This window comes from Pseudophryne corroboree, chromosome 7 (assembly GCF_028390025.1).
Source record: "Pseudophryne corroboree isolate aPseCor3 chromosome 7, aPseCor3.hap2, whole genome shotgun sequence".
NCBI lineage: Eukaryota > Metazoa > Chordata > Amphibia > Anura > Myobatrachidae > Pseudophryne > Pseudophryne corroboree.
In genome coordinates this window covers 291,413,744-291,437,858 of record NC_086450.1, presented here as the reverse complement: position 1 = coordinate 291,437,858, position 24,115 = coordinate 291,413,744, and the positions used below count along the sequence as shown (strand labels likewise).

Here is a 24,115-nt window from a genome sequence, read left to right as displayed (position 1 = left end):
CTGGAAAAATCCAGACAAAAAATTTCAAGTGTCAAAAAAGTTTTTGCGCACTTTCCCATTTGCTCCTGGAGGTAGGACATTTTGGGAGGATCCCCCAGGGGTTGATGTGTCAGTCTCTCGCCTATCCAAAAAGGTGGTGCTGCCTGTCTCGGGCTCCTTTACCATAAAGGATCATGGGGATAGAAAAATAGAAGCCACGCTTAAATCTATTTACGTGGCAGCGGGTGTCTCACAGAGACCGGTCATTGCAGGTTGCTGGATGACCCATGCCATTCATTCCTGGGCCACTCAAATTCAGGAGGGCCTCTCCGGAGCTATGCCTCTGGTCACTATGGTGACCCTCCTTAAGCACATTAAGGAGATGGGTAATTTTAATGCTAGGACTTCTGCCGTGGCAGTGTCGGCACGCAGGGCCTTGTGGTTGCGTCTGTGGATATTGGATGCGGAATCCAAACGCAGTGTGGAAACCCTCCCCTTTTCAGGGAATGGCTGTTTGGGGTTGAGTTGGATTTCCAAAGTTACGGCTGGAAAATCCACGTTTCTCCCCTCTGGGGCCCCGCCGGCGAGACGCTCCTACCAGAATCAGTCTGTTCAGTACTTTCGGTCTAATAGATTTCGATCTAAGGCCAGAGGTGCCTCCAATGCAGCTAGAGGCACCAGAGGTAAGTCAAGAAAACCTGCCAGCACCAGCTCTCAGGAACAGACCACCAGTTCTGCTTCCACTAAGGCCTCAGCATGATGGTGCCCACCCACCCCGAGGGGACCTCGAGGTGGGAGCTCGACTGCGTCACTTCAGCCGCATCTGGGAGATTTTCTGCCAGGATACCTGGGTCAGGGATCTCGTTTCTCAAGGCTACAAGCTGGAGTTCGACAGTGCTCCTTCCCAACGATTTCTCAAATCAAGCTTACCAGCTTTGGAGGATATGCGGGTTACGTTGCAACAAGCCATCCTAAAGTTGGTCCAGTCCCACGTCATTGTTCCAGTACCAAGTCCACAACGGGGCAAGGGTTATTACTCCAACCTGTTTGTGGTTCCGAAACCGGACAGTTCGGTAAGGCCCATTTTGAATCTAAAGTCCTTGAACCCTTACCTGAAGGTGTTCAAGTTCAGAATGGAATCCTTGCAGGCAGTGATTGCAGGCCTGGAAGACCAGGAATTTATGGTTTCTTTGGATATCAAGGACGCCTATCTCCATATTCCGATTTGGCGCCTCATCGGGCGTACCTGAAGTTTGTCCTGCTGTACAATCACTACCAATTCCAGGCACTACCCTTTGGCCAGTCCACAGATCCGAGGGTGTTCACGAAGGTGATGGCGGAGATAATGTTCCAGCGACGGGTCCAGGGAGTCAATATTGTTCCTTACCTGGACGATCTTCTGATCAGAGCAAGGTCCAGGGAGCTTTTGCTGCTCCGTATTGACCGCACTATCCAACTTCTGTCACACCATGGTGGATCCTCAACTTACAGAAGTCCCACCTGGAGCCATCTCAGCGGCTCCTGTTCCTGGGGATGTTGCTGGATACTGTGGCCCGGAAGGTATACCTACTGGAAGATGAGGTTAGAACACTTCAGGAGATGGTCCACATGGTGCTCCGAACTACTCGAGTGTCCATCCATCTTTGCATAAGATTGTTGGGAAAGATGGTCGCCTCATACAAGGCGATCCAATATGGCAATATGGGAGGTTCCATGCCAGAACTTTTCCGCTGGATCTCCTGAGCAAATGGTCTCGATCACATCTTCAGGGGCACCGGGTTATACGGCTGTCGCCTCAAGCCAGGATTTCCCTCCTGTGGTGGCTGCAATCCTCCAGTCTCCTGGAAGACCGGACTTTCGGGATTCAGGATTGGATCATCCTCACAACGGATGCAAGTGTGAGAGGATGAGGAGTTGTCACCCAAGGGGCGCAGTTCCAGTGCAGGTGGTCAGCCCACTAAGCCCTCCTTCCGATCAACATTCTGGAACTTCGGGCGATCTACAATGCTCTGCTTCATGCTTCTCCCCTGCTCATGGATCGCGCAATCCAAGTACAGTCGGACAACGCCACAGTGGTGGCGTACATCAATCGTCAAGGAGGAAGCTTCTAGCTCACAACGGCCTTTCCAAGAAGGTTATTGCTGGTTCAGGCCAAAAAGGTTACCCTGGTTCAGGCCAGGAAACCTGTGACGTCAAAACACTTTCCCCTTCATCCACTAGGGGACACTGGAGCGCAGTTACAATGGAAAATAATAGGCAGTAACTGGGAGCTGGCACTTTAAAACTCAAACACCGCGGCTAGCTCCTCCCCTACTATGCCCCCCCTCCAAGCCAGTCTTTGTTTTGTGCCCAGAGGGAGCTGGTCACACTTGAGTCTTCTTTGAATTTTTTTATTTTTTTTTCTCTTTCTTGCACTCAGACTGACGCACAGAGCCGGCACGGGGATCCCACTGGAGGCACGAAGCAGTTTTGAATCTGGCGCCTTTACGGGGGGGGGGCGGAGCTTAGTCCCGCTCTCCTCCGCTGGGCTCAGCGCGCGCTGGCGGCTATTTCCTCCAGGCTGCAACGCAGGAGATAACAGCACCCCGGTCACAGTGAGCGTATTACAGTGGAGACAGGGGGCACTTATACTTTATTAGGGCTGTGTACACTCTGCTGTGGCTGCGTTTCTCCTCTGCAAACCTCCCCCCCTCCCTGCCTTTCTGCTTATTACTGTATTCGGGTGGGAGGGTTACTGCTGACATGGCAAGCAAAGGCTCCAAGGCAGCACAGAGACAGGGGCACCTTTTAGGTGAGGAAGGTGGGTCAGAACCATCTGCCCAGCCCTCATCAGAATCCCAGAGCACTCCTGCATGGACAGCACAGCTCACAGAAGTTATGTCCCTGCTGACTAGGGAACTGAAGGTCTCTCGGGAAGATAGAGAGGAGACCCGAGTCCGACAGCCTGTCCCGGTACCGGAGCCAGAACCAGCATGGGCTGTTTCCCTGGCAAGATCAGTGGAAGGGCTCTCTAGGGCTGTAATCCCTACCCAAGCCCCGTCATTTAGTCCTCCCCCACAGGCTTCTAAAAAGAGATTGCTAGCCTCTGTGTTGCAGGACTCTGACGATGATATGCTGATGACGATCAGGTGTATGAGGACTCTGAACCAGTAGCTCAGGGTATAGAGGCTCTTATTACTGCTATTCGCTCAGTATTACAGGTGGAGGAGACGGAGCAGGACGCCTTACGCCCTTCACGGTTTGGCACCAACCAATGCTTGCCGGTGAGTTTTCCAGTTTCAGAGGAGCTAGATGCGCTCATTACGGCAGCCTGGAAACATCTAGACGCGAAGTTTCAGGTATCAAGAAAACTGTTGTCTTCCTATCCTTTTCCCGCAGATAGCAGGACTCGTTATGAGACCTCTCCGATTGTGGATCCTTCGAAGTCTCATCTGTCCAAAAAGACTGTTCTGCCGGTTCCTGGAGCGACTTCGCTTAAGGAGGCGTCGGACAGGAAGTTGGAATCCACCTTGAAGACTATTTACTCGGCGGCGGGGGTATTACATCGCCCGGCGCAGGTAGGTTGTTGGATCAACAAAACGATGGAAGTTTGGGCGGAGAGTTTGTCCTCTGGAATTCGGGACAATTTGCCGGCGGATCAGCTGATTCAGTTGGCAGAACCGTGAATCAGCCCTTTATCTTTGCGAGGCTTCCAAGGACATCTGTATTCTCGGTGCTCGGATTTCCGCTTTAGCTATTTCGACGTCAGAGCTCTCTGGCTGCGGCAGTGGCAAGCGGATACGGAGTCCAAACGGGCGGCAGAAGCGTTGCCCTTTACGGGAGAGGTCCTCTTTGGTAAGGGTCTGGATGCCTGGATTTCCCAGGCCACCGGAGGTAAGTCGACTTATCTTCCTTCTACTGCTCCAGCCCCGTGCAGGCCCTATAGGGGTCCCTCCTTTCGATCCTTTTGTGCCCCTTACAGATTTCGAGGCCAGGCCAGGGGAGGAGCTTCCGCCTCCCGTGGCCATAGGGGTAGAGGCAGAGGTTCCACAGCCTCAACCCAATCGGAGGTTAAGTCCACCACCACTACTACCGCATGACGGGCTTCCCTCCCACCTGGGAGATCACAGGGTGGGAGCTCGTCTGTGGGACTTCAGGCGGTTACAGCGTTTTTTTACCACGGGTTTACCAGTTTCCGACGACAATAGAGTTGCCTTACAGGCAGCGGTTAAGAAGCTTCTATTCGCAAAGGTACTGATCCCTGTTCCCGCTCATCTTCGGAAACAGGGCTATTACTCAAGCCTGTTTCTCGTACCGAAGCCGGACTGCTCGGTCAGACCAATCTTGAACTTGAAGGATCTCAATCCGTATTTGAGAGTAATCAAGTTCAAGATGGCGTCCCTCCAGTCTGATATTGTGGGTTTGGAGCAAAACGAGTTTCTGGCGTCCTTAGACATCAAGGATGCATACTTATATGTTCCCATTTGACCTCCTCATCAGGCCTTTCTCCGGTTCGCGATTCAGGAAGCTCATTTCCAGTTCCAGGCTCTTCCGTTCGGTCTCTCTTCTGCTCCCAGAGTATTAACAAAGGTCATGGCGGTCATGATGGCCCTCCTTCGAAAGCGGGGTGTGACGATTGTTCCCTATCTGGACGATCTGCTCATAAAGGCGCGCTCGGCAGAACTGTTACTTCAGAATATCCGGATAATGCAGGACCTTCTGATTCAGCACGGGTGGATCCTGAACTTCCCGAAGTCTCACTTATGCCCCTCACAACGGTTGCTGTTTTTAGAGATGATTCTCGACACGGTCAGTCAGAGGGTTTTCCTTCCTCAGGACAAGATCCTGTCTCTGCAGACGCTGGTAAGGTCGGTACTTCGACACCGTCGGGTGTCAGTGTATCTGTGCATTCGTCTTCTGGGAAAGATGGTAGCGACGTTCGAAGCTCTTCCGTACAGTCGCTTCCACACTCGACCGTTTCAGCTGTGTCTTCTACATCAGTGGTCAGGATCTCATCTGTTCCTTCATCAGCGGGTGACGCTATCTCCAAAGGCAATGTCGTCGCTTCTCTGGTGGCTCCAGTCGGCACATCTGTTGGAAAGAGGGCGGTTCGGAGTGTGGGTTTGGACTCTCCTCACCACGGACGCAAGTCTGCGAGGATGGGGGGCAGTGACCCTCGAACATCGTTTACAGGGGCGCTGGTCGATCCACGAATCCGCTCTCCATATAAACATTCTCGAATTACAGGCGGTATACAATGCCCTGCTTCAGGCGCATCACCTGCTGTGCGGTCCAGCGGTCAGAGTTCAGTCCGACAACGCCACAACGGTAGCATACATCAACCATCAGGGCGGCACTCGCAGCCGTGCGGCGATGAGGGAGGTCACCAACATCCTTCTCTGGGCGGAGGAGTATGCTCTGTCCTTCTCGGCGATATTCATTCCAGGAGTGGACAATTGGGAAGCTGATTATCTCAGCCGACAGGACATGCACCCGGGAGAGTGGTCACTCCATCCCCAGGTGTTTTGGCAGTTGGTCCGCCGGTGGGGAAAACCACAGATCGACCTCATGGCGTCCCGCCTGAACCATCAGCTGCCTCTTTATTACTCTCGAACAAGGGACCCGGCGGCGGCGGGCGTGGATGCCCTCACGGCTCCTTGGAATTTCCAGTTCATTTACCTCTTTCCTCCTTTCCCGCTGTTGCCTCGGGTTCTGCAACGCATCAAGAGAGAGAACGCTCTGGTCATCCTGGTGGCTCCAGATTGGCCACGCAGGGCTTGGTACTCCACCCTACACCTGTTATCAGTGGCCGAGCCTTGGCCCCTACCACTACGTGGCGATCTTCTGCAACAGGGTCCTTTTCTTTATCCAGACTTACGCAGGCTATGTTTGACGGCGTGGCTGTTGAGAAGGCCATCTTGAAAAAGAAGGGGATTCCTCGTACGATTCTTCGGGCTAGAAAGTCAGTCACATTGTCTCACTACTACCGTATTTGGAAGGCCTATGTGGCCTGGTGTGAACGTCGTGAGGTTGCTCCTTCAGTTTTACGCTTAGCCCGCCTTCTCAGTTTTTTGCAGGTGGGTTTCTCGGCAGGCTTAAGCCTGAGTTCACTGAAGGTGCGGGTCTCGGCTTTTTTCGGTTTTCTTCCAGATGAAGTTAGCTTGGCTGCCGGAAGTTCAGACTTTCTTTCAGGGGGTTCTTCGAATACAGCCTCCCTTTCGCCCTCCGACGGCGCCATGGGACCTCAATCTGGTCCTCTCTTTTCTGCAATCTTTCATTTTTTTTAAGCCTCTGGAGTCGGTGGAGATGAAATATCTCACCTGGAAGGTGGTCCTTCTCCTAGCTCTCGCTTCGGCCAGACGGGTGTCGGAACTTGGGGCTCTCTCTTGTCGACCACCTTACCTGGTGTTTCATGCTGATAGGGCCGAGCTCTGTACTCGCATGTCTTTTCTTCCTAAGGTGGTGTCCGATTTTCACACCAATCAGCCACTTGTGGTTCCGGCCCCCTCGGAGGACTCTCCAGATTCGAGATCATTGGACGTTGTCAGAGCGCTCAGGATCTATGTAGACAGGACTTCGGCTATTCGGAAGTCCGATTCCTTATTCGTTCAATAAGATGCTGCCCGCTCGATGGATTCGGCTGACCATCAGACAAGCTTATTTGGCAGCCTCTCGGGAACCTCCGTCTTCAATTTCGGCACACTCTACGCGTTCTGTGGGGCCTTCATTGGCGGCTGCTCGTGGGGTATCCATGACTACTTTATGTCGGGCGGCTACTTGGTCAGGCCGACATACGTTTGTCAAATTCTACAGATTTGACACTTTTGCGGCCTCTGCATCAGTTTGGCCGAGCGGTTTTACAGGACTCTCAGCGCTCTCCCGCCCGTTTTGGAAGCTCTGGGACGTCCCCATTGTAACTGCGCTCCAGTGTCCCCTAGTGGATGAAGGAGAAATCAGGATTTTGGTACTTACCGATAAATCCCTTTCTCCGATTCCACAGGGGACACTGGACGCCCACCCAGCGCTGTTTCCTCCTTTTTCGCTTAATAGTTTGCCGATCACTATGTGACTGCTTGTTGGGTTCAGGTTAACCTTTTTGTTGGGTTAGGTTCCAGGTTTGTTTCGTGTTATCCTGGTTTACATGGCAGCGTTAACCTCCTCTACTTTAACGTTAGTTTATTCCAGCTCTCCTCGGGCAGAGTTTTACATAGACTGGCTTGGAGGGGGGACATAGTAGGGGAGGAGCTTGTTCGGGCTCTATGATTTGCAGAAAAAAAGGTTGTCCTGCTTTGAAGCAGTCCATTGCTCATTGGATTAGGCTTACTATCCAACAGGCATATGTGTCGGCAGCCTTACCTGTTCCTAAGTCTCTGAAGGCCCACGCTCCGAGATCTGTGGGCTTTTCCTTGGTGGCTGCCCGTGGAGTGTCGGCCTTGCAACTATGCCGAGCTGCTACCTGGTCGAGGAAGAACACTTTTGTGAAGTTTTACAAGTTCGATACCCTGGCCAAAGAGGATACCCAGTTTAGGCAGGCAGTGCTCCAGCAGTCTCCGCACGTCCCCCCCATTCTGGAAGCTTTGGGACGTCCCCATCGTACTAAGTCTCCCCCAATATCCATTATGGATTCTAGAGAAAATAGGATTTTAAGTACCTACCGGTAAATCCTTTTCTCGTAGTCCATAAGGCATATTGGGCGCCCGCCGCATTGCGGTGACTTTTCTGCAGGTTCTCTTTTATATGGTTACCTGTTCAGCTGTAGCTGTTGTTGTTCCAGCCGTTTCTGGTAGTTGTATGTTTGTGGTGTGCTGTTTTATAAATCTCGCCACTCTGTCATATTTCCTTCTCTCATATATGTCCTTTCTCCTTCGGGCACGTTTTTACCTATAACTGCTTGTGGGAGAGGGCCTAGAGGGGAGGAGCTAGCACACCCAGTGAAGAAAATGTAAAGTGCACTGGCTCCTTTGGACCCCGTCTGTACCCCATCGTACTAAGTCTTCCCCAATATCCCTTGTGGTTTACGAGAAAAGGATTTACTGGTAGGTAATTAAAATCCTTTTTTTCTTTATGCATGCTAGGCGATCTGACTAGATTTATACTGCATGCATGAATGATCTGAGCTGGCGACAGCGGCATGCAGGGCCACGCATTGCTATGGGGCATACACATGGAGCGATTTGTGCTTACTTTCTAAGCGATCTAGTCAGATCGCTTAGAAAATAGGCGAAAATCGCTCCGTGTCTACCCCCCATTACGTTGTGTCTGCCTTTTAGTTGGATCTCTGGTTTGTATTAATGGGTTTTTATTTTTATTTGTTTTTGTTCTTTAGACTAAATCTGCGCAAGATGGTTTTACATTGAGACTTCAGACTTTCCTGACCAAGCATACTTTGCCCCTTAGCTCAAGAGGTAAAATGTTGACTCCTCGTTTCCTTTATAACATACACTATTTTTGCAGTGATGATCTGAAAATGCTGGTTAACACCAGGTACTGCACAACTTCTTAGTAAACAGTTGTGCCTTAAATTTGGCCACACACATAGAAATCAGGTCAGTCAATTCATATTTCCAACCAGACTAGTGCTGTATTGATCAGGTATGCATGGTGTTAGGAAGGTTCCATTGTATTTATCCTTCTAATAAGACGACGACTTATACATCTTACCCCTGACTAACAAAGCTGTATACCTGATAACTAGTTGTTCTTTGTTATGTATTTTTTACCTCATGCCCAGTATACATAATTATTTTTGACATGCTGCCATATTATTTTGATTTCTTCTGTGAGCCAGGTAGCCTAAAAAATGTCTTTGGAGATGTGACCGTGCCTGAGAATGGAGAGATTGTTCAGATGGTGAAAGAAGCTACTGCACATCATAACAAACGAGTTTGTGGAGGCAAAAATCAAAAGCGAAAAAGACAGAAAAAAGTAACTGAGAAAAAACAGAAAGCAAAGAAGAAAAGGAGTAAGTAAAGTAAAAGGCAATTTTTACCTATTAGAAATGACATAGTGACATAGTTAATGAGGTTGAAAAGAGGCAAAATGCCAATCGGTTTCAACCTGTATTCTGTATTAAGCAGTGCACATTTTAATGCACCAGCCGAAATAATGGTTTCGTACCTATTGACAACTATATTTCGTATCACTCCCATATACATAATGTCAGTATATTAAATGCTATAGCCTTGGATACCTTTTTTAGCTAGTAAACTGTCCAATCCGTTTTTAAATGCATTTACAGAGTCCGCCATTATTATCTTCTCCGGCAGGGAGTTCCAAATCCTTATTGCCTTTATGATGAAGAACTCTTTCCTACGTTTTGTATGGAATTCTCTCTCCTCTATCCTCAGTGAGTGCCCATGTGTCCTATACAGAATTCTATTAATAAACAAATCCCCTGCTACTCTTTGTATTGACCCTTTACATATTTGAAGATATTAATAATGTCTCCTCTTAGTCTCTTCTTTTCAAGGGAATACATATTTAACCTAGTAAGCCTTTCCTCATACTCCAGTGTCTCTACCCCTTTAATCAGTTTAGTATTGCGCCTTTTAACACTTTCGAGCTCCCCAATATCTTTTTTATAATTTGGTGGCCAAAATTGAACCCACTCTTCCAGATGCGGATGTACCAATAATTTATACAGAGGCAGGATTACATCCTAGTCCCTTGTCTCACTACCCCGTTTTATGCACGCATGGACTTTACTTTCCTTCTTTGGGGCATTTTGACATTGTGTACTGTTATTTAACATATTATCTTTGAGCACCCTAAAATCTTTTTCCACTACTGCTACCCCTATATTTTCCCCATTAAATGTGTAGCATGCAAGTTTGTTTTTAATCCCAAAGTGCATAACTTTGCATTTTTCAATACTGAACCTCATTCCCCATTTAGACGGCCAGGTTTCAAGTTTACGTAAGTCATTCTGTAGAGACTCCACATCGATTTCTGAATTAATTACCTTACACAGTTTAGTATCATCTGCAAAGATTGACACTGCTTCCCAGGCCTATTCCTAGATCATAAATAAATATATTGAACAGTAGCAGGCCATTCCACTGACTACTGGTGCCCAGCTGGAGAACATCCCATTGACCACTACTCGTTGTACCCTGTTATCCAGCCAATTACTTATCCATGTACAAATAGTATTTCCTAGTCCAAGTTCCCTTAATTTGATGATCAGTCTCCTGCGAGGCACTGTATCAAAGGCTTTTGCAAAATCTAAATAGACCACATCCACTGCTTTGCCCTGGTCGAGATTATCGCTCACTTCCTCGTAGAAGCTAATTAAGTTAGTTTAACACGATCTGTCCGTCACAAACTCATGCTGACTCTTGATAATAAAATTAGTATTCCACAGATAATCCTCTATGCTATCCCTCAAAATTCCTTCCAATATTTTACCCACTATAGAGGTTATACTAACTGGGCTATAGTTCCCAGGATGATTTTTAGATCCCTTTTTAAATAATGGCACTACCTCAGCTATACGCCAATCCCTCCGTACCATACCTGATCTATTTGTTCTCCAGTAAGATATTCCTAACTTAATTTATATGTTTCCATATCATATAAGACTTAAACTGCTATTTTATGGTCACCTTGACTGTAGCAGCATAAGGATATTTCCACTACATCTTAAATATTATCAATCCTAGTAATATATCTTGTATTATTGTATATTGGTGGATATTTATAATTCTAACAAATTACAACCCTAGCAGTTGAAAATATGTTGTTTTTGAATTAATTGTTTATTTATTGAAATCATTTATTATAGTGTATTGCAACTACCTGTGGCAGGATGGGTTTCTGGCTTATGATGATTGCAAGAGCAGCTATTTTAAGCAGATGCTGGGCTCTGTAGGTTCCCGCAAGTCCCTCTATGGTTGCTGTTGAGCTTTTGCCTTGGTCACTGTCCATCCCACTTTATTAGCGCCATTCTTATCTGGTCACTTTGTATTGAGTATACCATTGCTTCTTATTTGACATAGGATCTTGAGATTCACCGTTAATTTTCTGTTGTACTTTATGCCCCCTATGCAGTGGTTACTCTTTCATACTGGTATTCAACATACCAAATCGAATTGTCCCACTGCTTGCCAACAGTTATTAATGTGACAGGATGCCAGTTTGTCCTCAAAGTTTCCAGTCATTTTATAAATTCATCTTGGGGTTGCATTTTAATGTCTGCAACCTGTTATTTACCACTCCTACTGGTTTTTCTCATCCATCAGGCACTCACCTTAAGTGCCAAATGCACACCAGTTGTAGAAGTGAAGACTCTGCCATCACCAAATTTTAGATGTAGTCTAGCTGCTGGAGCGCACCTATGGTGGTGACCTTGATCGGTGGTTCTTAATCTCTTAATTAGACGTAGGACTGCAGGGTAGCAGGCAGAGCATTGACTCTGGATGCTGGGTTCAAAACAGGACAGCTAGGGGATGGGTTAGAGTAGGTCTGTAGGTCACAGGATTTAAGCGATAATAAGCATTGTGCAGGATCTTCTAGGAAGAGCAGTATTTATTACTCATATGTATGTCTTAAAAAGCTGTTACGCTTCACTGTGTGGTAGTGATGATACACTCTTTAGTACAAATGGTACACAACAAAAACCACAACATGTGGTCTTCATATAATCTCAAAACCATAAATTCAAATACAAGAAATACTGCACGAATCCCAGTGGATGATTTGAGAATGGCCAATCTGAGAGAGGCTAGTAGACTGCACCAATCAGGACAAGATTTGACTGGTCCAATGGACAAGGACTTGATGCTCATGTGCAGTTTTTCATTTCTTCCCTGGGAAATCATTAAGACAAATCCTTTCTTTTTCTCTGTCAGCAAGGCTTGTGGGACACTGGACCATGGGATTGCAGGCCGGGGATGGAGTTTGGCACCTAACTAAACTGTATCTAACTCTAAGCTCCAGCCACCTGCAACCTCCTAATACCAGTTTTCTTTCTCTGACGTCCTAGTGGATGCTGGGACTCCGTCAGGACCATGGGGAATAGCGGCTCCGCAGGAGACAGGGCACAAAATTTAAAAGTTTGACCACTAGGTGGTGTGTACTGGCTCCTCCCCCTATGACCCTCCTCCAAGCCTCAGTTAGGTTTTTGTGCCCGTCCGAGCAGGGTGCAATCTAGGTGGCTCTCCTAAAGAGCTGCTTAGAAAAAGTTTGTTAGGTTTTTTATTTTCAGTGAGTCCTGCTGGCAACAGGCTCACTGCAACGAGGGACTTAGGGGAGAAGAAGTGAACTCACCTGCGTGCAGGATGGATTTGCTTCTTAGGCTACTGGACACTAGCTCCAGAGGGACGATCACAGGTACAGCCTGAATGGGTCACCGGAGCCGCGCCGCCGACCCCCTTGCAGATGCCGAATAGAGAAGAGGTCCAGAAACCGGCGGCAGAAGACGTCTCAGTCTTCATGAGGTAGCGCACAGCACTGCAGCTGTGCGCCATTGCTCTCCGCACACTTCACACCAGCGGTCACTGAGGGTGCAGGGCGCTGGGGGGGGGGCGCCCTGGGCAGCAATGTAATATACCTATTCTGGCTAAAATATATCACATATAGCCCCTGGGGCTATATGGATGTATTTAACCCCTGCCAGGTTCCAAAAAAACCGGGAGAAGAAGCCCGCCGAAAAGGGGGCGGGGCCTATTCTCCTCAGCACACAGCGCCATTTTCCTGCCCAGCTCCGCTGCGAGGAAGGCTCCCAGGACTCTCCCCTGCACTGCACTACAGAAACAGGGTAAAAACAGAGAGGGGGGGCACTTATTGGCGATATTTATAATATTTGAGCTGCTATAAAGGGAACACACTTATTAAGGTTGTTCCTATATATATTTATAGCGCTTGGGTGTGTGCTGGCAAACTCTCCCTCTGTCTCCCCAAAGGGCTAGTGGGGTCCTGTCTTCTATCAGAGCATTCCCTGTGTGTCTGCTGTGTGTCGGTACGTGTGTGTCGACATGTATGAGGACGATGTTGGCGTGGAGGCGGAGCAATTGCCTGTAATGGTGATGTCACCCCCTAGGGAGTCGACACCAGAATGGATGGCTTTGTTTATGGAACAGACCCAGACACTGACACTGAATCCAGTGTCGACGGTGAAGAAACAAACGTATTTTCCAGTAGGGCCACACGTTATATGATCACGGCAATGAAGGAGGCTTTGCATATCTCTGATACTGCAAGTACCACAAAAAGGGGTATTATGTGGGGTCTGAAAAAACTACCTGTAGTTTTTCCTGAATCAGAGGAATTGAATGACGTGTGTGATGAAGCGTGGGTTACCCCTGATAAAAAACTGCTAATTTCAAAGAAGTTATTGGCATTATACCCTTTCCCGCCAGAGGTTAGGGCGCGCTGGGAAACACCCCCTAGGGTGGACAAGGCGCTCACACGTTTATCCAAACAAGTGGCGTTACCGTCTCCTGATACGGCCGCCCTCAAGGATCCAGCTGATAGGAGGCTGGAAAATACTCTAAAAAGTATATACACACATACTGGTGTTATACTGCGACCAGCAATCAGCTCAGCCTGGATGTGCAGTGCTGGGGTGGCTTGGTCGGATTCCCTGACTGAAAATATTGATACCCTGGATAGGGACAGTATTTTATTGACTATAGAGCAATTAAAGGATGCATTCCTTTATATGCGAGATGCACAGAGAGATATCTGCACTCTGGCATCAAGAGTAAGTGCGATGTCCATATCTGCCAGAAGAAGTCTATGGACACGACAGTGGTCAGGCGATGCGGATTCCAAACGGCATATGGAAGTATTGCCGTATAAAGGAGAGGAATTATTTGGGGTCGGTCTATCGGATTTGGTAGCCACGGCAACAGCCGGGAAGTCCACCTTTTTACCTCAAGTCCCCTCCCAACAGAAAAAGCCGCAGTCTTTTCAGCCGCAGTCCTTTCGTTCCTATAAGAACAAGCGAGCAAAAGGACATTCATATTTGCCCCGAGGCAAAGGAAAGGGTAAGAGACTGCACCAAGCAGCCCCTTCCCAGGAGCAGAAGTCCTCCCCGGCTTCTGCAAAGGCCTCAGCATGACGCTGGGACCTTACAAGCGGACTCAGGGGCGGTGGGGGGTCGCCTCAAGAATTTCAGCGCACAGTGGGCTCACTCGCAGGTGGACCCCTGGATCCTGCAGGTAGTATCTCAGGGTTACAGGTTGGAATTCGAGAAGTCTCCCCCTCGCCGGTTCCTAAAGTCTGCTTTGCCAACGTCTCCCTCCGACAGGGCGACGGTATTGGAAGCCATTCACAAGCTGTATTCTCAGCAGGTGATAGTCAAGGTACCCCTTCTACAACAGGGAAAGGGGTATTACTCCACGCTATTTGTGGTACCGAAGCCGGACGGCTCGGTAAGACCTATTCTAAATCTGAAATCTCTGAACCTGTACATACAAAAATTCAAGTTCAAGATGGAGTCACTCAGAGCAGTGATAGCGAATCTGGAAGAGGGGGATTTTATGGTGTCCTTGGACATCAAGGATGCTTACCTTCATGTCCCAATTTGCCCTTCACACCAAGGGTACCTCAGGTTCGTGGTACAAAACTGTCATTATCAGTTTCAGACGCTGCCGTTTGGATTGTCCACGGCACCCAGGGTCTTTACCAAGGTAATGGCCGAAATGATGATTCTTCTTCGAAGAGAAGGCGTATTAATTATCCCTTACTTGGACGATCTCCTGATAAGGGCAAGATCCAGAGAACAGCTGGAGGTCGGAGTAGCACTAACTCAAGTAGTGCTCCAACAGCACGGGTGGATTCTGAATTTTCCAAAATCCCAACTGATCCCGACGACACGTCTGCTGTTCCTAGGGATGATTCTGGACACTGTTCAGAAAAAGGTATTTCTTCCGGAGGAGAAAGCCAGGGAGTTATCCGAACTAGTCAGGAACCTCCTAAAACCAGGGACAGTGTCTGTGCATCAATGCACAAGAGTCCTGGGAAAAATGGTGGCTTCTTACGAAGCGATTCCATTCGGCAGATTCCATGCACGAATTTTTCAGTGGGATCTGCTAGACAAATGGTCCGGATCGCATCTGCAGATGCATCAGCGGATAAAATTGTCGACAAGGACAAGGGTCTCTCTGCTATGGTGGTTGCAGAGTACTCATCTGTTAGAGGGCCGCAGATTCGGCATACAGAACTGGGTCCTAGTGACCACGGATGCCTGCCTGAGAGGCTGGGGAGCGGTCACACGAGGAAGAAACTTCCAGGGCGTGTGGTCAAGCCTGGAAACGTCTCTTCACATAAATATACTGGAGCTAAGAGCAATCTACAATGCTCTAAGCCTGGCAAAACCTCTGCTTCAGGGTCAGCCGGTGTTGATCCAGTCGGACAACATCACGGCAGTCGCCCACGTAAACAGACAGGGCGGCACAAGAAGCAGGAGGGCAATGGCAGAAGCTGCAAGGATTCTTCGCTGGGCGGAAAATCATGTGATAGCACTGTCAGCAGTGTTCATTCCGGGAGTGGACAACTGGGAAGCAGACTTCCTCAGCAGACACGATCTTCACCCGGGAGAGTGGGGACTTCATCCAGAAGTCTTCCACATGATTGTGGTCCATTGGGAAAGACCAATGGTGGACATGATGGCGTCCCGCCTCAACAAAAAACTGGACAGGTATTGCGCCAGGTCAAGAGACCCTCAGGCAATAGCTGTGGACGCTCTGGTAACACCATGGGTGTACCAGTCAGTGTATGTGTTCCCTCCTCTGCCTCTCATACCCAAGGTACTGAGAATTATACGGCAAAGGGGAGTAAGAACGATACTCGTGGCTCCGGACTTGCCAAGAAGGACTTGGTACCCTCTAAGAAGGGACCTGCTTCAGCAGGGACCGTGTCTATTCCAAGACTTACCGCGGCTGCGTTTGACGGCATGGCGGTTGAACGCCGGATCCTAAGGGAAAAAGGCATTCCGGAAGAGGTCATCCCTACCCTGGTCAAAGCCAGGAAGGAAGTGACTGCACAACATTATCACCGCATTTGGAGAAAATATGTTGCATGGTGTGAGGCCAGGAAGGCCCCGACAGAGGAATTTCAACTGGGTCGATTCCTACATTTCCTGCAAACAGGATTATCTATGGGCCTCAAATTAGGGTCCATTAAGGTTCAAATTTCGGCCCTGTCGATATTCTTCCAGAAAGAATTGGCTTCAGTTCCTGAAGTTCAGACTTTTGTAAAAGGAGTACTACATATACAGCCCCCGGTTGTGCCCCCAGTGGCACCGTGGGATCTCAATGTAGTTTTGGATTTTCTCAAATCCCATTGGTTTGAGCCACTCAAATCGGTAGATTTGAAATATCTTACATGGAAAGTAACCATGCTACTGGCTCTGGCTTCAGCCAGGAGAGTGTCAGAATTGGCAGCTTTATCATATAAAAGCCCATATCTGATTTTCCATTCGGACAGGGCAGAATTGAGGACGCGTCCTCATTTTCTGCCTAAGGTGGTATCAGCGTTTCACCTGAACCAGCCTATTGTGGTGCCTGCGGCTACTAGCGATTTGGAGGATTCCAAGTTGCTGGACGTTGTCAGAGCATTGAAAATATATATTTCAAGGACGGCTGGAGTCAGAAAATCTGACTCGCTGTTTATACTATATGCACCCAACAAGCTGGGTGCTCCTGCTTCTAAGCAGACGATTGCTCGTTGGATTTGTAGCACAATTCAACTGGCACATTCTGTGGCAGGCTTGCCACAGCCTAAATCTGTCAAGGCCCACTCCACAAGGAAGGTGGGCTCATCTGGGCGGCTGCCCGAGGGGTCTCGGCATTACAACTCTGCCGAGCAGCTACGTGGTCAGGGGAGAACACGTTTGTAAAATTCTACAAATTTGATACCCTGGCTAAGGAGGACCTGGAGTTCTCTCATTCGGTGCTGCAGAGTCATCCGCACTCTCCCGCCCGTTTGGGAGCTTTGGTATAATCCCCATGGTCCTGACGGAGTCCCAGCATCCACTAGGACGTCAGAGAAAATAAGATTTTATTTACCGCTAAATCTATTTCTCGTAGTCCGTAGTGGATGCTGGGCGCCCATCCCAAGTGCGGATTGTCTGCAATACTTGTACATAGTTATTGTTACAAAAAAATCGGGTTGTTTATTGTTGTGAGCCATCTTTTCAGAGGCTCCTACGTTATCATACTGTTAACTGGGTTCAGATCACAAGTTGTACGGTGTGATTGGTGTGGCTGGTTTGAGTCTTACCCGGGATTCAAAATCCTTCCTTATTGTGTACGCTCGTCCGGGCACAATATCCTAACTGAGGCTTGGAGGAGGGTCATAGGGGGAGGAGCCAGTACACACCACCTAGTGGTCAAACTTTTAAATTTTGTGCCCTGTCTCCTGCGGAGCCGCTATTCCCCATGGTCCTGACGGAGTCCCAGCATCCACTACGGACTACGAGAAATAGATTTATCGGTAAGTAAAATCTTATTTTTAGATTCCTTGGAGTAAGGGCACGTATTTTAGGGTTGTTGTGCACCCATGCTTAGTTTTAAATGGTTTTCCTTTTTAAGTGTATCTTTTTTTTCAATTCTAGTTAGCTTGCTGTGCAGCAGCTGTGGTGGGGGGAGGTGCACAGCTGTGGGGACCCCTGCATGCACTCCAGTCTCAATACAAGGGACCGCAAGAACAGCGTGCGCCAACACCCTGTTAGAGGGTGTCGGCCAGCCAGTGCTGTCCTGAATGGCAGACGACATTTCCTGGGGTTGCACTCCATATATGAAATTGCGTCCCATGCAGGCAGCCAAGTGGGCTAAACGAAGTGCTTTCCCCCTCAAGGGGAGAGAAAAGCAATCTGCAGATGAAGATGAGGGGCGGAGTCTGAGCTGCTAGCCTCCCCCTTTGTTGTTAGAGAGCAGTTGTACACTCTGCCTGGCTGAATGGAAGAGGAGAAGTGATACTAGAAACTTTCTTTCCATTTCCCCGTGTTGTACTTCTCAGTCCTGTGTCCTCTTGCAAGTCTCAGCTCTGTTTCTCTACTCTGCAACTGCCAGTGGATGGATGATGATAATCCTTAAATGCCTTTTCTTTTCTGTAATTGTTGTGCAGTTACTCAGTGACCTGTGTCTTAGGGTATTATGTAATTTTTTTCCAACTGCGCCCGCTATATTTAGCGAGGTCTTAGTGCAATTATGACGGACAAAGCTGAACCCGCCAAGACAAAGGGCGCAACTATGGCTTTGTGTTTTACTTGTGCCCAGTGTAGTTGTACATTGCAGTGTGAACAGGTGGACTCTGGGGTAGGCTGCCAAGCTGGGCCTAGTGTCACACAGGCGGTCGCTGTGTCTGCTCCTGTGGAGCCAGCGTGGGCACAGGCTCTGGGCCGATCAATTTCTGACTTGGTGAACCTTGTTACGCTTCAGCAAGAGTATCAAGCTAGGGCGTTGGCTGTGTCAGCCCCATTGATGCAGGATTCTGAGTTGCCGACTCCCTAATTAGTGTCCAGTCTGGCATGGCTCCACACTATGGCGCGTCCAGCTTCGAAAATGTTTCCTCTTGAAATTCTCAGCTGCACACTGGGCTCCAGTAGACGTTTCCAATTCTGAGGGTGTATAAGGCAGAACTTCAGGAGACTGACGTCGTCCCGGAGAGTGAGGACCTGGAGTCTTCCTCTGGTCATGGTGTGGAAGAACTTATAGCGGCTGTGTGTCTTTTTACCTCACTGCTCTGGCTGGGATTCCCAAGCGGAGGCTGTGGGTCCATTTATGCGTCAGAATAAGAAAGTCTTGAAATTTCCTTTCTTTATGGACCTTTCTTTTCTAATTGAGCAGACAATCTTCTAAATTTATATAAATTTATATAAAATTTCTAAACGTAGACACATTTTTTTTTTATTCCTCACAAATTTGCATTGCTTTATCCACTCTTGGTGAACTGCTGCCCATGTTTAACGCGGCAGTTGCGAGTTTATCTAAGCACACAGCGCTTTCATTTCAGGGTTCTGCGTCCTTTAAGTATTCAATAGATAAGAAGTTATAAGGTTGTGAAGTTGAAGGTTGTCTGAAGTCCATTTTTATGGGTTCTGGTGTCATCTTCCATCCCTTGTTGGCCTCCACTTGGGTGGCACGGGCCATGAAAGTTCGGCCAACAAACTCATTGAGGGCCTTCATGACGATACGTCTCGGATTGACCTTCTTGAATGGGCAGAACAGCTTTGCTGTACAGCTGAATATGTGTGTGAGGCCATGCAGGACTAGTGGCTTCAAGGGTTTCTGCTACGGTGGTCTCTGCTCGCAGAGCCCTGTGGCTTTGTGCTTGGTTGGCAGATGCTAAATCAAAATAATGTTTGAAAGTGCTTCCATTTGGTGGGGGCATTCTGTTTGCCCCGGAACTCTATTCCATCATTGCCCATACTACTTGGGGTAAGAGTCCTTTTCTCCCTGTCTACGCCCAAGCAGTGGTATGCGTCTCAGAGCCTTTTGCTCTTCCTTTTGGAGTGTAGTGTCCACTCAGTTGACCAGAGACATTTAGATTTTCCGGAAGCAGCCAATGCACAGGTGCTTAGGCTCAGGAAAAGCCTAATGCCGGACGGGTCCTTCTCCACCCAGTACAGTTACCAGTTGGAGGATGGTTGCTCCAATTCAGAGATCGTTGGGTGGAGTTGTTTTCAGACTCCTGGATGCTGGGCATCAATTCCAGAGGTAACATCATAGACCTCAGTGGTCCACCTCCATGGCGTTTTTTTTCGCTATCACTTTTCCTCGGGATACCAAGAAGATGGTTGCATTGACAGTGGCTATCAATTCTCTCCTTTCAGACAGCGCTATCATTCAGGTGCCACCGTTAGAATGGAAACAGGGTGTTTACTCCAACCTGTTCGTTATAGGGAAGCTGAACGGCTTTTTCAGACCGATTTTGAATCACTACACCTTGAACACCAAGTTGAGGGTTGATAATTTTCAAATAGAATCTCTACAATCTGTGACCCACAGCATGTAGGCTAGCAAATTATGGCTTCCTTGGACGTCAGAGATGTGTATATCCACTTTCCTATTTGAGCGGGAATCATTCCCTTGTCCGCTTTGCAGTCGGTCCCGATCATTAACAATTCCAGGCACTGCCTTTCGGAATTGCGATGGCTCCGTGGGATGCGGTCAGGGTGGTGGCAGTCTGATTCCAGACACAAGGCCAAAATGCCGCTGCCGGAACTCCGACACCAGCCGAAATGTCAACACCTCTATTCAGAGGTGTTTCTTGCCAAAGTACAAAGCACAGACCCTGTAGCACTTGGTCATGTTAGTGCTGCCAGCACCTCGTCTGTCAATTCTATTGCGTATGAATCTGTTGTGCACCATGTTGTCCACCTTTGAGTCCATTCAGTAAACCAGGTTCCATTCACAGGAGTTCCAGTGGGACATTCTCCAAAATTCAACTGGAATGCTCAGCATCACTAGCGTCTCAGTTTCTTGTGTTGTTGAACAGCACTTGTCAATCTCTACAGTGGTGGCTAGTTCCCGATCATCTATTCCAGGGTCAATCCTTTGTCACCCCAGATTAGGGCATTGTGACCACGGACGCAAGTCTTCTCTGTTGGGGCTCCGTATGTTACATCTGAGGCTCCAAAACCTTGGTCACCTTCCAAAACAACCCTACCCATCAGTGTACTAGAGCTCTGTGCCATCTATCTGCAGATGTAGCCATGCTTATCTTACTTCGATGCGGCATGCTGCATCACGGCATGCTGTTATTCACCATACAGCAAGCCGTGTTGTATCCACGGTGGTGGCATACATAAATCATCAAGGAGGCACAAAGATCGCGGCCACAATGGCAACGACTGCTCAGCTACTATCCTGGGCAGAGAACTTTGTTCCAGCATTTCCGGCAGTGTTCATCCTGGGTGTGGACAATTGGGAAGAGGACTTCAGCAGGATCACATTTCGCCCTGGGAAAAAGGTCTCTTAATCCGGCGGTATTCCAACAGTTGGATCGGAAGTGGGGCCTTCCACAAGTGGATCTTATGGCCTCTCACAACAATTTGCAAGGTTCAAAGGTTTTGTTTGAGATCCATGGAACCAATGAATTTGGCAGTGTACGCCATGACTGTTCTGTGGAACTTTCATCTAGCCTACCCGTTTCCTCCGTCCCTAATGCTGCCTCGAGTTCTCGAGTGCATGAAACCTCAACAGGTGGTGGTGATCCTGATGGCTCCAGACTAGCCACGCAGGTTGTGGTACGCAGACATACTCAAAATGTCAACGGGTCCCGGGCAGCATCTTTCTCTGCGTCCAGATCTACTGCAACTAGGTCCGATTCTGCATGAGGACCTTCCTCGGCTTGCTTTAAAAGCCTGGATTTTGCAAAACAGAGCTTTTAAAAGTTAAAAGTTTTTCTCCCTCGGTTGTCAGTCCTATGCATCAATTCCGGAAAACTGGTTTTGTCTCCCAATTATCAGAGAGTGGGGAAAATCTACATTTAGTATTGTGAACGAAGACTTGTTCATACATCCAGGTTTTGGCTCTCGTGTTGTTGGCTTTCGTTCAGGGCGGTTTTGACAAGGGTCTAAAAGTTTGTTTGTTGAAAGTCCATACTTCGGCACTGTCAATTTACTTAAAACATTGTTTGACCATCCTTCCGGAAGTCCGTACCTTCTTGCAGGGTGTGATGCGAATTTAGTCACTTTTTTTGTCTACCAGTAGCACCCATAAGATCTTAATCTTGTCTTAACGGCTTTTAAAAAGGCTCCCTTTGAGCTTTTGGAGTCAGCAGATCTTCAAATCATTACTTGGAAGCTTCCTAATGTCTATTGCCTCAGCTTGCTGTGTTTCTGAGTTAGGAGCTTTGTCTTGCAAACGAGCTTCTCTCGTCTTCCATAATGATAGAGCAGTAATCCATACGATTAATACGTTCCAGCCAAAAGTTGTTTTGGCTTTTCACTTAAACTAGGAAATTGTTTTTCAGGTTTTTTCTCTCTGTCCGCCACTTCCCGAAACCGGGATGATATTGCTCTCCTGGATGAATGTAGTTTGAGCACTGCAAATTTGGAAAAGACTTATGCAATTCGGCGCATAGATTCTTTACTGGTGCTTTATGATGCACAGAAACTTGGCTCGTTGACTTCAAGTCAGACAATTGCTCGTTGGATTCACTTGGTCATCCATCGAGCCTATGCTAGAGCAGGGTGACATGGCGCTTCGGCAGAACAAGTCTGTGCAGCTGCTTGGTCCACATGTTTACTCGTTTTTATCATTTTCATGTTTTTGTCACTCCAGGTGACGCCCAGTTTGGCCATTCAATTCTCAGGCATCCTGAGCTTTGCCTCCTATGGGGGTGGCTGTTGAACGTCCCATGGTCCAGTGTCCCACAAGCCTTGCTGACAGAGAAACAAGGATTTTTGGTCACTTACTGTTAAATCGTTTTCACTGAAGCAGGCTGTGGGACACTGTGTCTTAACCATCTAATCCCTACTGTGTTGTTGGTTGGTTCTATCAGTTTCACTGAGTTACTGCTACTAGTAACTGGACTCTTTCAAAGACTGGTATTATGGGGTCTGGTGTGGGGGAGCTTAGATTTAGAGTTACAGTTTTGTTACTGGCAAACTCCATCCCCAGCCTGCAATCCCATGGTCCAGTGTCCCACAGCCTCCATTGGAGAAAAGGATTCAACAGTAAGTGACCAAAAATCCTAATTGTCAAAGTGAAGCCTTTCTCCCTACGTGGGCTCATACCATACTAATTAACGTGCAATACCATCATTTACATTGTTACACAAACATACTTCCTCAAAAATGACAGTAGCTTCTGCCTTTACAACAACATACACACCATGCTTGCTGGGAAAATAATAAAACTACATTGATGAAAAAGATGTACACAGACAGTGTCTTATATCAATGGGCTGACTTCAGACCTGATCGTTGTAGTGCTAAATCGCGGGAGATTATCGAAAGACTGCATATGGATTGTAATGCGCAGGCACAAGGCCAAACTGCGAGAAAATCCTGCGTCTTTTTTGATCGCTAGGTGAATGCAGGCTGATTGACAGGAAGGAGACGTTTGCTGGTGGTAACTGGCCATTTTCTGGGAGTGTCAGGAAAAACTCAGGCATTCCTAAGCGTTTTCAGGGAGGGTGTGTGACATCAGCTCTGTCCCGATCAGCCTGATTTTTCTGCACTGTAGGAGTAAGTGCTGGGCTATGCACAGACTGGAAAAAACATTCGATGGTGAGTGAGTTGCGAACGGATTTGCATCTGCCTGGCGTTTGCAAAGCTTTTCGTATGGTGTATGCAGACTTGCACGAGGCGGATTTCCACTCTGTCTGGGCGGAAACTATCCGAAAAAATTTGCACAATAGTGATCAGGTCTGAATTAGGCCCAATGACCGTTCATTTATGGAGAGTAAGTAATTAGAGTTTAAATTCTGCATAACCATTTTAATGTGGTTACAGGCTATTTAAATCATATGAGCAAAATCAATTGTCAATGTGTATGGTTTGCTCACATAAAAGTTTAACTGTAATTACTCTTAGAGGAAACTAAGGAAGAGATAAACAGAAGGAATCGATACCATGATGAGGCTGATCAGAACGCTTTACAAAGAATGACTCGACTGCGCGTTGCATGGACTGCACAGGAGGATGGTTTACTAATGCTCTGCCGTATAGCCAGCAACATTCTGAATACAAAGGTAATATTTAAGTTGAAATAGAGTTGATTGTTGTTTATTTATATTATTTAAATCATTGGTCTAGCTGACAATTACAGCAAAAAGGGTGCAGTAATTGGGCCAACATCCTCTTTATCAGTTCCTGGCCTGACATAAAGAGTCAGCATGTGACTAGTGGTTTGCTCCTGACCACACCAGGGTCCTTTCTTGGTTAGCAAAATCAACTATCCCAAGCAAGGCATTACTATTAGATTCAGACTAAAACTGATTTAAAAGTAACTGCTATTGTAGGTACTAATAATTATAGTGTTGGTGCAAAAGTGGGCAAGATATGTTATTAGAGTAGTCTCACAAATGGTTAGGGAAGGAGTGAGAGCAATAAAATGGAGAGAAATAAAAGTCATGTTGGGAGAAAAGTAGCAGACAGAATAAACACTGATAAACCTCTTATTTATAATGGTATTGGCTAGCAGAATATTGTTGCTGTTGCTTTATGGTTGCATTCTAGTATGAAATCTACATTTTGTAA

The 24,115-nt window shown here is 47.7% G+C and overlaps 1 protein-coding gene across 3 annotated transcripts in view; it reads left to right on the top strand.

The window, feature by feature from the left end:
• GTF3C1 (general transcription factor IIIC subunit 1) overlaps window positions 1–24,115 on the top strand; it is a 489,121-nt gene that overhangs the window by 234,148 nt on the left and 230,858 nt on the right. For all 3 annotated transcript variants that reach the window (XM_063934225.1, XM_063934223.1, XM_063934224.1), the window contains 3 exons: window positions 8,285–8,363; window positions 8,747–8,920; window positions 23,450–23,607. In XM_063934225.1, coding sequence (XP_063790295.1) covers window positions 8,285–8,363; window positions 8,747–8,920; window positions 23,450–23,607 — 411 coding nt within the window. The remainder of the gene's footprint in view (window positions 1–8,284; window positions 8,364–8,746; window positions 8,921–23,449; window positions 23,608–24,115) is intronic.